Raw genomic sequence first — 13,424 nt, forward strand, 5'->3', positions numbered from 1 at the left:
ATTCTTGATGACAAAATCTTCCCCAGAAATTGAATTAACTCTATTCAAACAGGGAAATGATCTCAGAAGGGGCTGGCTGCTGTGTAGACCCCCACCACAGCAGGAGGAAGCTGGGAACAAGGAGAGGACTTCCATGCCCTGACAGAAACAGGAAGCATGTGAGCCAGGCAACACCTAGTCAACACAATGCTCCTCTAGCCTTGTCAGTGTGATTCTCTTATGCCTCTCTCCTCCATTAGCCCTATTTCTGCTCTCACCTAACTGCCCTCTCCACCAGTTCCCTACCCTGTCTTCTCTTTACTAGTCCATTTCCCTCTCCCCATCCCCTCTCCCAAGTCTTTAAAATGCTTTGTTTTGTCCTATTTTTCTTCCTGTTGAGCCACCCAGTAAAATATGTTTACAGCGAAACAACACCTCAACATCATGAAATACTTCCTAAAGCTTCTTAATGACACTATATGTCATCTAGGGTAAACAGAGTCCAAAAAGTTCCCATGAAAAGTGATGACAAGTTGGTTTAACTGTCAGATAGCTGATTCTTTTTTATCTTGGTTGGTTCAGCTGAACTACAGAAGAGGGAGTGTTTTTGCCAAGCACAGTTGAACTGTTTTCAGACTTGTTTTTCAGCCTTCAGCTGAGGTTGTTATTACAGTGTGTGCAGTGAAATGCAGTGAGGCAAGTGCAAGAAGAGAGAGGAGTAGAGCAGTTAATGTATAGAACTATGACATTCTCTAACACTGGCACCATGCAGTCAATGATTCACTAACTCCTAGAGGACTTTCCAGACACTCATTCAAGTACGCATACTGTTTGTAACATTTAAATCTCAATATACACAAAGGCCTGATTTCCTTATAATAACACATAATGAGGGTTTCATTTCCTCAGTAAATACACAATGGAACACTAAAGTTATACAAATTCAATGGCCTTTGGATAGCATTCATTATTCACTTGTTCCAAACAAATGAAATATCTTAACAGCTTGTAGACAATGATGGGGGAGTAATCTTATTTTTCATTTCATTTTCATTTTCGTCATTTAGCAGACGCTCTTATTCAGAGCGACTTACAAATTGGTGCATTCACGTTATGAATTCACCTTTTTCCAATTCCAATACACAAAAGTCATAACAAAAACAACTTAAAGGGTTTTTTGTTCGAGGTAAGACGGTCCTATTGTGTTAGTTACTAAAATGAAGCTTCATTTTGAGGCACAACTTTGAAGCTGGTGGAAAGTTCAGGGTAATTTCACTTCAAAGCTATTGAATATCTACTGATGCCGAACATATGGCAACACATACAATTCCAAACAAACATTCTAAACAAACACTTTACTACCCAAAGTAAAGGTGATGCCATACTCAAGGGTTGCCCAAATCTCCCATTAACATCAATACACCCAGCAAACAGGTGACGTCCTGAGGACATTTGGCGACATCCCCATTAGGTCCCTTAAGGGTTTTAGCACAACGTTATCCCACTGACGTTCTAAGAACGTTCTAAAAACGTTACATGATGGTCCCAAGGGAACGTTCTCTGGGGGACCTTTGTGAAGTTCCCTGTAAGTTCCCAGGACATCACTGAGGACCATGTCGGGACCTTTTAAGGACGTTCTCAGGACTTTCATTTTACTAGTCCTTAGGACATTGCGTGATGTACCCAAGGGAACGTTCTCTGGAGGACCTTTTTATAGTTCCCGGTTTGTCCCGGGGACATTCTTAGGATGTTCTTGGGACGTTGTGTCATGGTCCACTGAAGGTCCTCTGAACATTCTTGGGACGTTGTGTCATGGTCCACTGGAGGTTTTGTCTAGTTCCCGGTTTGTAACGGGGACGTCCCCGAGGACGTTTTTATGGCATTCTTGCGATGTTGTCTCATGTTCCCCTGAAGGTTCTTGGGACATTGTGTCATGGTCCCCTGGAGGTTTTTGTCATGTGATGGTCCCACGTGTCCCACACCATTATAAGTAAAGTAATTAAATGGTATGGGTGTTTTAAGGTAAGTGGTACGCTGTTCAGCTAAAATACTGTTAAATTATTTAATGAATGACAATACGATCTCATTTGACATGATCACTTTTCAATATGACTTCACCTGGGATTTGAACTCACAACCTCTGAATTTGGGTATGCTGATCTTTCTGCTGCGCCACAAAGTCTGTAGAATTTGAAAGTCCCCTACACATTCATTACCTTTAATACATCTCTGCACTTAGCAAAAGAGTGCCATCTGCACTGCTATTGTAGTTAGCGGTTAATCTGACTATTCTCTCATTGATTTCATTTACTTATTTCAGCAATTTGAGTTTGGGTTTGCAGTATAGTTGTCTAATGTTGGTGGGGCATATTATTCTGTTTTAATGATAAATATAATAGGTTTTTTTCTGTGTATTTTTAACAGAGCTGAGATTGACTTTGAATTGCAAAGTGTAGGAATGGGCCTGCTACAGGTGAAATCAGTTATTGATACAGACATGGTGGCATAGCAGGAAGATCGGAATTCTGTGAACCATGTTGTGAGTTCAAATCCCAGGTGAGGACATGTTAAGCAATAATTACGTTATGAATAAACATACACAGTGTAATCATGTATGTCAAATATGTAACACTGTATGTTAAAAGCTCTGTTTGTGGTGTGGGTGTCCCTAGCATTGCCAAAAGACAAAGACTAAAATGATCAGTGGTCCATCAATCAGGGCCTTGATGGGCTTGGCAACAGTAACAAGAGGTGATGTGTAATGAAAGTAGGGTGCACGTGCCCTGGGTAAAACATATTTTTTCTTGGTGGGGGAGATCGTTTCTTTGCGACCATCAGGTGACGTCCCGGGACAAACTGTGAACCAGACAAAAACCTCCAGGGGACAATGACACAACATCCCAAAAAAGTCCTAAAAACGTCCTCGGGGACATCCCCGGGACAAACCAGGAACTAGACAAAACCTCCATGGGACCATGACACAATGTCCCAAGAAAGTCCTAAAAACGTCCTCGGAGACATCCCCGGGACAAACCGGAAACTAGACAAAATCTCCATGGGACCATGACACAACGTCCCAAGAACATCAGTTACCTGTTTGGCTTTCTCCACAGACGTCTGCAGCTTGCGGATCTCCTTCTCATACTGCTCCCTCAGTTTATCCACCTCCTGGTCGTGTGTGGCCACCTCCTCCTTCAGTGCTCCCTTCAAGGCAGTCAGCTCCCTCTCCCTCCTCCTCAGCACCTCCTCCTGCTCCTCCTTGGCCAGCAGCACCTCCTGTAAGTCCAGCTTCATTTGCATCAGGTCCTACACAGGAGGAGAGGAGGAAGTAGTGACAGTGTCTCACTAAAATGAACTGCTACGTCAACAGGTGACGTGCACAGAAATCTCCAGCACTGCCATTACTGCAATTCTGCATCAGCAAATGTGCCAGTAAGAATAACATGTTTACATATGACCAACACTGGCACTACAATAGTATTGATATGGTGGTTATTATGGGACTGCACAGCCCTTTCCATGCAGGCCGCTAAGCTCCTCTATGGCAACGCTCTGTCCTCTGAGAGCTGTGGGACCTGGCCTGTGTTTTACCTCCATCATGGCATCCTTCTCTCCGTCGGCCACCGCCGTCTTGGCGCCATCCAGCTCGTCGTGCATCTCTGACAGCTGGTCCTGCAGGTCCCTGATCTCTGTTTGGTACTGCTCCCTCTCCATCTTCACCTGGAACAGCCTGCCAGACCACACAGAGCAGCACACAGTCACAACACACACACCATCACCTGAACACCTGCACCCTGCTTCACACATTGGAATGATTCAACATGCACTCTGTCAGAAATGCCTGTTCTTCAGGCTAACAGGGGCTATGATGAGCACCTGGGCACTGATCTACCAATCACATCACAGTCACACCACCTGCCCACTCCAACACAGAGAGGGTCTGTTTAGTGACAGGGGGTCCTGCATGCAGATGTAGAGTAAGTAGACTGAACACTACTTATTCCCCAGCTCAGTGTAGTTATTCCCACATAATGACATTAACCTTTTTCGAAAGAGAGAATCCATTCTTGAAAATGAAATCAATTATACAATGACTGAGAGTAGTTGAGTGATTCTTTCTTTATAAGGCAGGCCCCTCTCTGTCTCTCTCTCTGATTTCTATGGAGTCCATGATATGGATGTCTCTATGTCATTAGATTACTGGGGAGTCTGGCTAAACAGGGCCTCCACTGTCAGCTGCCATCCGCTAGGATGGCCAGTCTCTATTGTGATTGTCCATGATCAGGATCAACAGAGCCATCCCCAGGTTTAACAGATTAGTCCAACAACAACAGACATTTAAGCCATTATGATATACACTCATCACTTTGTGGGGCTTTGGTGGGACTCTGCAGTGTACATTAACACGAAATATCAGAGGGGAAGGAGAACTATAGGAGGCCATTATGTTCAGACAAAGACAGAAACTCTAATGGCCGAAAAGAGATTGCAAGCACAAGGAACACATTAGAACATATAATCCTCCTGTGACCACAGAAAACAACCTACAACTTTATCCTCCACGTAGAAAAAAAAAATAAAATAGATATAGATTAACAACTTTCTCCTGATAAGTCGTAAATCTGAGGATTATCCACATTGTGCTGGTTTCTTAAACCGGGCTTTGTCGATCTGTCACTCCATGCCTCACAGTGTGTATTCACTGGTGGTCGGTCACTTACTCCTCCAGTGTGGTGCGGAGCTCAGCCTCTGTTTTGGCCAGTTTGTCCCTCAGTCGGGAGCATTCCTCCTGGCTCCTCTCCAGCTCTGTCTGCAGGTCCTTCACGCCAGCTCCGGCCTTCTCATTGGCCTCAGTCAGACCCATCTGTTTCTTTAACACGCAAGGACACACACACACACACTTTAATAAAACACCATTCCCCTCACCACACCAAATAAATATGAAATGCATGACGTTCATTGTATAGTATCTAAATAACAGTTTTGACAGTATCTAACCAACAAACTCAGTGGCTGTGATGTCTACTGGTCTGCTTAAATTAGCTATTAACACCAATAGGATTATTGTGTTTTAAGAGGCGGGAGCCAGGGATTCTCATGTCCTGCACAGGCATCCAAGATAGCAGCTAGGTTCAACATGTCTGACATGGCATCATAGTATTACCTTTGCTTGCTCCTCCAGCTGCTTTTTCAGTTCAACAACTTCCTTCTCCAGCGCCACCCTCTGTTCCTGTAGGGCTTTGGCTTGGGTAGCTATGTCAGGAGACTGGGAGGGGGAACAGAGACAGGAGTTATATTTGACTCCATTTCCCTTTTCAAAATCACTCACAATATAATGCATGATAGCATTACTCTGATGTCTTATTTTCGTAAAATACAAAAACATGTCGGTTGCTTTGGTTCATGGCAGCTCTCAGTGAACAAAAGGAAGGGTGGTGACTAGTTTCTCCCCATAATGCACTGGTTTACACATGGAGGTCAGTGGAGTCTGGTGGGAGGAGCTATAGGAGGACTGGCTCATTGTAATGGCTGGAATGGAATATATGGAACGGAGTCAAACATGTGGTTTCCATATGTGTGATGTGTTTGATACCTTTCCATTTATTCCATTCCAGCCATTACAATTAGCCCGTCCTCCTATAGCTCCTCCCACCAGACTCCACTGATGGAGGTGGTAACCACAGTGGCTGTTGTCAATGCTAGGTAAACACAGCCTGGTGGCTTGTATGCTGCTCACCAAGCGAAAGCTTCGGGGCCTAAGGCTAAGATAAGAGGCTCACAGATTTAGCTGTTTGTTGAGTTGAATTACAACAACTCCACAATGCCTCACTTTGTTGTCGCTCCCCGCTGCCCGCGACTTTAATGTCTGGATCTTCTCAAACACCAGGTTGACCTTCCTCTTGGTGGTGTCCTCATTATCAGTGCTCCTGCGGACATACACACACACACACACACACAGTCAGAACACAGGTGCACTCCCACACTTGGCTGATCTGAGGCTAAAGACGGGTCTCTGTGTGTGGTAGGTGGATCAGATCAGGGTCTAATCCCAGACTGTTCTGGTTCCTGCTCTGCCGGGGGCCCACTGCTTTGATGTGTCACCTCGCGACCCGCTCAACCTCATTATGCCCATCCATTAGGAGGCACATGCTGGGGAATGTGTCTCCCTCACTCCCTGGCCCTGCTATAGAACCGGGCTGTATGCAGGGTGCACCCTCTCTCTTCCTATATCGGACAGAGAATGAACAGAGCATTGGGTTGCCACAACCCGGGGAAAGGTTCTAAGGTTCCATTCCATTCCACTACCTGACAGGGGATTTCTAGCCCCCCTCCTTCATTAAAGTTTTATAACTTCAGTTGGTGAATGTTTTTCCTTTCTTTGATGACTCAGTGTCAGCACACCACTTCCATCTGTGTTCCTTTCCATTGACTTCTGACCCCTGACCTGTGACCTGACACAACCAAAGCAGTTTCCTGCACTCGCTGGACATCGACCAAACCTGGAGCACACATGGAATGTAGAGACTGAGGAACTGAGGCACTTCAGAAGTTTAGGATTTAAAATGCAAAACTTCTAAAACCATGGACAAAATGTACAGTCATACCATGAAACAATGCTCTGTGAGAGACACAGAACTTGACCTGGGATTGGATAGGAACTCCAAGATCCAGCTTTACTGGTGCTGTGATTGACATGTTATCTTATTGGATATATGCACTGGACTGTAAGACTTGGCTTCATGACGAACATACATGGTTTAAGCTTTGTAAACCCCCAACAACCCCCCCCCCCCCCCCAAAGCCTTTTAACCTAGTCTAGCTATAAAACTGTCAGAGAGTGAAACTAGCAAGCTGGTGTAGCTTGGTATTGAACAACAACAAAAAGACTGTCTAGCACCTCATCTTACTATTTAATAATATAAACCATCATGTAGCCCCGAGTAGCTCAGTTGGTGGAGCATGACGCTTGCAATGTCAGGGTTGTGGGTTCGATTCCCACGGGGGGCCAGTATTATTTTTATTTTTTTCAACACGTATGCATTCAAGAGCATCTGCTAAATTACTAAAATGGAAATGTATCACCCTCACCAGTTCATCTATCTTAAACCATGTGAAGTACACCATAGAGATACTAATCTGACAGAGTATCTATGTGAGATGCTTCCCACCGATAACTCCTCCATTTCCCCCAACTGTAAGTGATGGGATTTACAGCGTGGGGTGAAAGGTGAACATCAAGAATCAGGTGATAAGCAGAGCAAGGTTGATACCCTACATTCCTCAGTAGAGAGAGAGGAAGAGAAATGGGAAGAGGTTCGAACACCACTAAGCAGCTGCATCGACCACAGCTTAGATATGGAGGTGGAGACTGAATGGGAGTATACATTCCTTCACTTTTATCACAAACAGTCAGACTCAGATAAATAAAAAACGTTCAAGTGCTCCCATGGGGCATTTTCTTTTTCAAATGATGCATTACTTAAAGATGCACTGTGCAGAAATCTTTCCTCCATTTCCTGTTTGCAAAAATTTTAATAGTTTGCTTAATTTCAGTTTATGTGGCAAAACAAGCAAGTATAGTGTATAGAATCATTGTCCCATCTAAACAGCGGTGAAATATTTTTTTCATAACCAAATATATAGGATTTTCAGCTGTTTGAAGCTGGTGTACAAAACCGAAAGTTAAAAAGGCAAAAACAAAACTTAAGAACAGGAAGCATAGAAATAGAACACATAGAACAGATATACCGCTTCTTAGACTTGCTTTCAATTAGAATGACAGCGCTATAACACATATTGCTATGTGAATTTCTATGTGAATTTGGTGGGGTAGCCCAAAAAGTTACATATTGCAGTTTTAAGAGTGTAACTTGGCACATGTTATGTTTAGACTGTGCAGTTTACTGCCCGCTGCATAGTGAAAGTGATACTCATGGTGTCATCATGTTGCCTACTAGTGTATTAATATATTAGCAATTCGTACAAAACATTTACTATTAATCTATACATACGATACCATTTAGATTGAATGGACATTGCTGTAAAACTGGAAAATGTTCTGCAATAAAAAGTGAACCAGGAACATTACATCAGTGAGGTAAAAACTCACCCATCCTTGAGGTAATTGAACAAAATCTGTTTTGCCGTCTCTTCATGTGTTTGTTGTGAAAGCTCCTGCTGACCTTTCAAAAGATCAGGTGTCACCTGGATGCAAGAGGTAATAAGCAGAGAGCCATCAGAGTTCTGACATATACTTTCACATGTAGCTACGTAGTAATAGAGACTGATTTGTTAAACAACTAACCTAACTGTAATCACAAATAATGTGTTGTTTACCTGCACATCCATCTCTGCACCAGGCTTCTTGCCCGAGTTAGAGGAAGGCTTGGATAGAGAGGTTGTAGCCACACTTATTAAAATCTTTGTGCTTGGTGAAGATTGCCCATCCTCAGCATCTGTACTGTCCAGGGGTAGCGTAGAGGAGCGATTTAGCACTGCCTTATACCCCTGGATGGAGCCTGCTGCTTTAGAGGTCATGCTCTGAGGGGAGCCTGGAGCACTGCTACCACAGGCCGTAGCTTTGGCACTTGGCTTACCCTCCACCGCTGTCACCCAGGTGTCTTTACTCCCAGTCACCTTCTGCAGATACAGCTGTGAGGGGCGGAGGACGTGCTCCGTAGACCTCCCCTGGTTCTTGCTAAACTCATCCATGTATTCCGACTCTCCCCGGAGGCTAAAGGGAAGGGCGCTGTCCACACTCCTTGAGCGCTTCCTGTCCTCTGGGTTGATCCTGTTCCTGCGGCCCGCCCTGCCCCGTCGCTGGTGACCACCATCCTTACCGTCAAACTTGTCGATGAGCTCGTCCACGCCGGGGATGGAGCCTGTGTCGATGTCTCGGCCCGTGCCGGGTTGGAAGGGGATGTAGCGTCGGTTCTGGTGGCGGTTGATGGTATCTGCGTACAGCGCCTCCAGCTGGTCGGTAGAGGAGGTAGAGGAGTGGCGGGAGCGGGACGAGGACTGCAGCACGGGGCCGCTGGAATCAACCCTGCGCAGGGGGAGGACGTCTGGCTCATGGCGGCTGTGCTCCAGGCTAGAGTTGGCACTGCTAATGGAGCTGGCGGACCGGCAGGAAGCCTTGGTCTGCTCACTGGGTGGGCTGGACACAGCAGAGGGCTGGGGTATGGGGACGCGTTGGGGCAGCTGGGGCAGCTGGGGCTGGGGTGAAGACTGAGACTGGGGTGGAGACTGGGGTTTGGATTGTGGCACAGACTGGGGTTGGGGTTTGGACTGGTGCTGAGACTGGGGTTTGGACTGGGGCTGGGCCACCTGGGTCTGAGGCTTAGACTGTGGCTGAGCCGGCTGGGCTTGAGGCTTGGATTGAGGCTGGACTAGTTTGGTTTGAGGCTTAGAGGGGGCTGGCTGGGGCTGGGGCTGAGGCTGAGGCTGAGGCTGTGTTCTCTCCTGCAGGGCAGGACTCCTCCTATGATCCAAGCTGGATGACCTTGCATGGGCGACTACTGGGGAGGTGGATCTGGGAGAAGAGCCCTGGTAGGTGCTCCCAGTCTCTGCCAGGGACATCGGCCGGGGAGGAAGGCTGTGGTAGCCGTCCAGGTTCAAGGTGTTGTTCTCCGGATCATAAGGCTTGAGGATCTCTGGGTGCCTCTGGAAGTTCAGCAGGGTGGATGCTGGCTTCTTCCCCTGCTCTGTGACTCCATTGTGAGAGCCCCCAAACTGCATCTGTTTCTGGGACCTGTACTCAACAAAGGGGCTGTCAGAGACAGCCTCCCTGCTTCCTTTGAAGTCATACTCATGGTAGTTGTCAATGAAGGAGCCCTGTGTGTCATTGTAGCCGTTACTATTAGGATCTGTATAGGAGGAGTGGGACCCACGGTCCTGGTTATTCAGCACCACGTACGGGTGTCCGTCAATCCCCTGGACCCTAATGCTGAGGCCATAGGAGCCACCTCCATTGTGAGGCCTGGAAGAGCGGGCGGGCTGGCTGACTCTGTACGACTCCATCAGGAATGCAGCAAGATAATAAATCCCTCTCCCTGGATCAGGCCCACCTCTGCAAAAAAGGACATCATCTGGTTTAGTCAGAAATGAGATGCCATCAGATTTAATAATGTCAGCAAATGTTTCACCGCTCCATGGCCTGCTAATCAGAGTTTAAAGCCTCACAACATTTGATTATGTCATCTGGTCTAATTTTCATTTTTTCTGTACTTAATGGTCTCTGTGTCTAGAGAGTGGTTCCACAGAGAGCCCCCTAACTGTTCAGCTCCACCACAGTTAGCCTAGCAGTTAAGAGCGTTGGGCCAGTAACCGAAAGGTTTATGGTTTGATCGAGCCGGCAAGGTGGCAAAATCTGCCGTTCTGCCCTTGAGCAAGGCAGTTAACCCCCAACAACAACTGCTTCCCGGGCACCGATGATGTCGATTAAGGCAGCCCCCTGCACCTCTCTGATTCAGAGGTGCGGTTGTGCAACTGACAAGCTATCCCTTTCCCTTATCCTGCCAAATGAAGGAGTGAGACACTGCACTGCCCTAAAATAACATGAGAGGCCAGTCTTTATCAAAACACTGAACTTGCAAAACAGTGAGTCAACATTTCCTACACTCTTTTGAAGGGCAAACATGACCAAGTACTGTATATGAAACCATAACAAGCAGGTTACTAATTGGTACCTTAATGCGCTGTAATAGGCTGTTACTAACAGGTATAAGTGAATAATTATATACATATGTAAATGAATATTTATTGCACATAAAGGTGTAAGAAGGTCTAATGGGCTAACAATAAAAAAGTGGTATGACAGCATAGTGACAGACTCCAACGATATGTCACACAACACCTTGAAATCCCATGACTATGCATAGCCGTAGCCTATACAGTAACCTTCTTGAATGTCTTTGTTAGTGAATGTGTGTGTGCGTGTGTGCGTGTGTGTGTGTGCATGTATGCATGTCTCTCTGTCTATCTGTGAATCTTTTGAACCAACCTCTGCCAGTCTTTGTAAAATATACTGTGATTTGCAGTCCCTGTAGAGGGCCCTGGTTGGTGTAACAGTATACCATGGGAAGAGCAGCTTGGGGTAAGAGGTAATACACCTTCAGCAGGGCCATTATCATCAACCTCACTTAAAGCCACAGCATGAAGAGAGACACTACACCACTGATGACAGGAACCTATGTTGATAGGTTCAACTGTTTGCTACTATACCTGCCAACAATATACACAAGCGACTGAATATTTAGACCACCTTGACACTATTGTGTATTCACATTATAACACGCAGATAAAGTAGAGATCAAGTTATTTGACTCAAGTATCTGAGTGTCTTCTGAGTAAAGAAATATAATACGTGTGAATGATCTGCCAGATTACAAGTGGTGTGTCATCTGAAGCTGAGGCCAGAGCATAGGGCCATTTGACCCTGAGAAACAGGTTTGTATCAGCTCACAGGAAGGCCAGCAGAGACGCACAGCATCACAGACATCAGTGGGCACCATGTGTTTCTATAGACAATGGGCTCTTATCAGAGTCCTGTAGGCTCAGCTGATAATGTCCTATTTCACCCCCAATCAAACAAATACATAGATGAATGTCATGAATGGCCTGGTGTTACAATAGCAGGACAAATCGTGATAGGGATGGAAGAGCTATGATAATGACTTGAAACAAAGGTAACAGCAGATCATGCACAGACAGGCCAGCAAGACCTTTGAGGAAATCTCAATAAATCACTCTTCCAAACTGAAAACGAGTGTTGTTTACGGTTCTACAGAATTGAACCAGCATGTTAATATCAGGTGTGACAGGGAGAATAGGAGTGATGCAGCAGGCTCTTCCTGATTCTATTAATACTCAAAGGACAGAACCTCATACTTTACAGCCATTGAAGGGAAGGGAAAACAATGAGGCCAAGTTAAAGCCCCTTATCCAAAAGGAAAGGCACTGTGGAGGACAGAAAAAATCAGAAGACGACACAATAGCCTCTTTCACTCCAAGTATCACATGTATCCAACAACACAAATGCTGTGAGGTGTGAGTGCAGCCCTTTCCTCTCATTGTGTTATTCTCTGCAAGGGAGGAAACACTTGCTGAGCCAATTTCTCCCCCCTGCTCCCCTGCGCTCCATAACTAGAGCACTACCCTCGCCACGGTCCCCATGCACCTCAGACCAAAGGTCAGTGCTGAGAGGGGGTTAGCATGTCAAGGCCCTGCCTTTGATCTTTCCAGTGCAGTGACTGGTTCTCTACATCATGGTGGTGTGTTGTTATTAGGACACTGCCTTGATTCCAGATTAAAAATTGAATACAAAAGAGTTACATTCACGGGGCAGGTTTGATATTATTACTGTACTGAGTTTATTCATATTCCAGGGTGAGCTTAGAAATATTATGCAATTAATAATTCAAAATCCCTAAAACAGATTTGTATATTGTGCATGTACAGTACCCCAGTTATTTATGGAAGAATATCAGTTACTTATAGCATGTTATGACATGTACAGTGAATTCGGAAAGTATTCAAACCCCTTGAAATTTTCCACATTTTGTTACATTACAGCCTTATTCTAAAATTGATGGGGGGGGGGGGGACAATTTAATACATTTTAGAATAAGGTTGTAATGTAACAAAGTGTGGAAAAAGTCAAGGGGTCTGAATACTTTCCGAATGCACTGTATAACCCATGCATTCATACCAAGTAAATAACAGCAAGTAATGGAAAACTAGGAGAAAAGTTGAAAAAGAAGTGTACATTTTACTCCAAGACATTTGCTCTTGGGTAAAGATAGCCATGCATGACTTTAATAATTTTTGCATACTGAATACATTAATTCATTAATTCATATTACAGAATGTGTTATATGATGTTAAAGAATGTGTAACATGTATGACTAAAAAAAAAAATTCTATGCTGAATGGAATCATTTAGTATACAACAATTCTAAATACATACTGTAAGTAATTTATACAATGTATAAATTGTATACAAACATATTCCTCTTTAATATCTATTGACTTAATAGAAGTAATGTGTAAAAAATAGTTTTGCACTGATAATTTCATTGGAAAAAGTGAATAGGTGCAAAACAGGGCAAGATTAGCAAAGTTTTCAAAAGTTTATACTGATGCTTTAGTTTAGGGTACAACAGGTGGTTTAACTTCCTATTTACATTAACATGAAATTCACGATTTTTGAATTGAGTTTTCTCTATGATGATTATTTTAAACAAGTAAACAATTTATCTGCATATGTGTTTAAAGCGGCCACTGGCATTCATGACTACTGTAACAAAAAATGCAAGAAGAGAAACTTGTCACTTACCAGCTGCCCTTTACAAACAATAACCGCGTATTAGTTGTTCAATAATGGGCAAAAGTTTAAGTGGCATACTCCACGGAATTGTTCCAAATCTATTTGTTGCAGATCTTGT

General features: G+C 44.6%; 1 protein-coding gene across 1 annotated transcript in view; it reads right to left on the reverse strand.

Moving 5' to 3' along the window:
- LOC311111452 (cingulin-like protein 1) overlaps positions 1 to 13,424 on the reverse strand; it is a 35,141-nt gene extending 21,717 nt beyond the window's left edge. Inside the window, exons 1-8 of the mRNA XM_084154185.1 lie at positions 13,316 to 13,424; positions 8,317 to 10,048; positions 8,090 to 8,184; positions 5,810 to 5,906; positions 5,144 to 5,245; positions 4,701 to 4,849; positions 3,571 to 3,709; positions 3,073 to 3,285 (exon numbers count right to left, since the gene is read on the reverse strand). Coding sequence (XP_084010311.1) covers positions 3,073 to 3,285; positions 3,571 to 3,709; positions 4,701 to 4,849; positions 5,144 to 5,245; positions 5,810 to 5,906; positions 8,090 to 8,184; positions 8,317 to 9,999 — 2,478 coding nt within the window. The 5' untranslated portion in view covers positions 10,000 to 10,048; positions 13,316 to 13,424. The remainder of the gene's footprint in view (positions 1 to 3,072; positions 3,286 to 3,570; positions 3,710 to 4,700; positions 4,850 to 5,143; positions 5,246 to 5,809; positions 5,907 to 8,089; positions 8,185 to 8,316; positions 10,049 to 13,315) is intronic.

The sequence above is a fragment of the Coregonus lavaretus genome, assembly GCF_964263955.1.
Source record: "Coregonus lavaretus genome assembly, chromosome: 37".
NCBI classification, from domain to species: Eukaryota; Metazoa; Chordata; class Actinopteri; order Salmoniformes; family Salmonidae; genus Coregonus; species Coregonus lavaretus.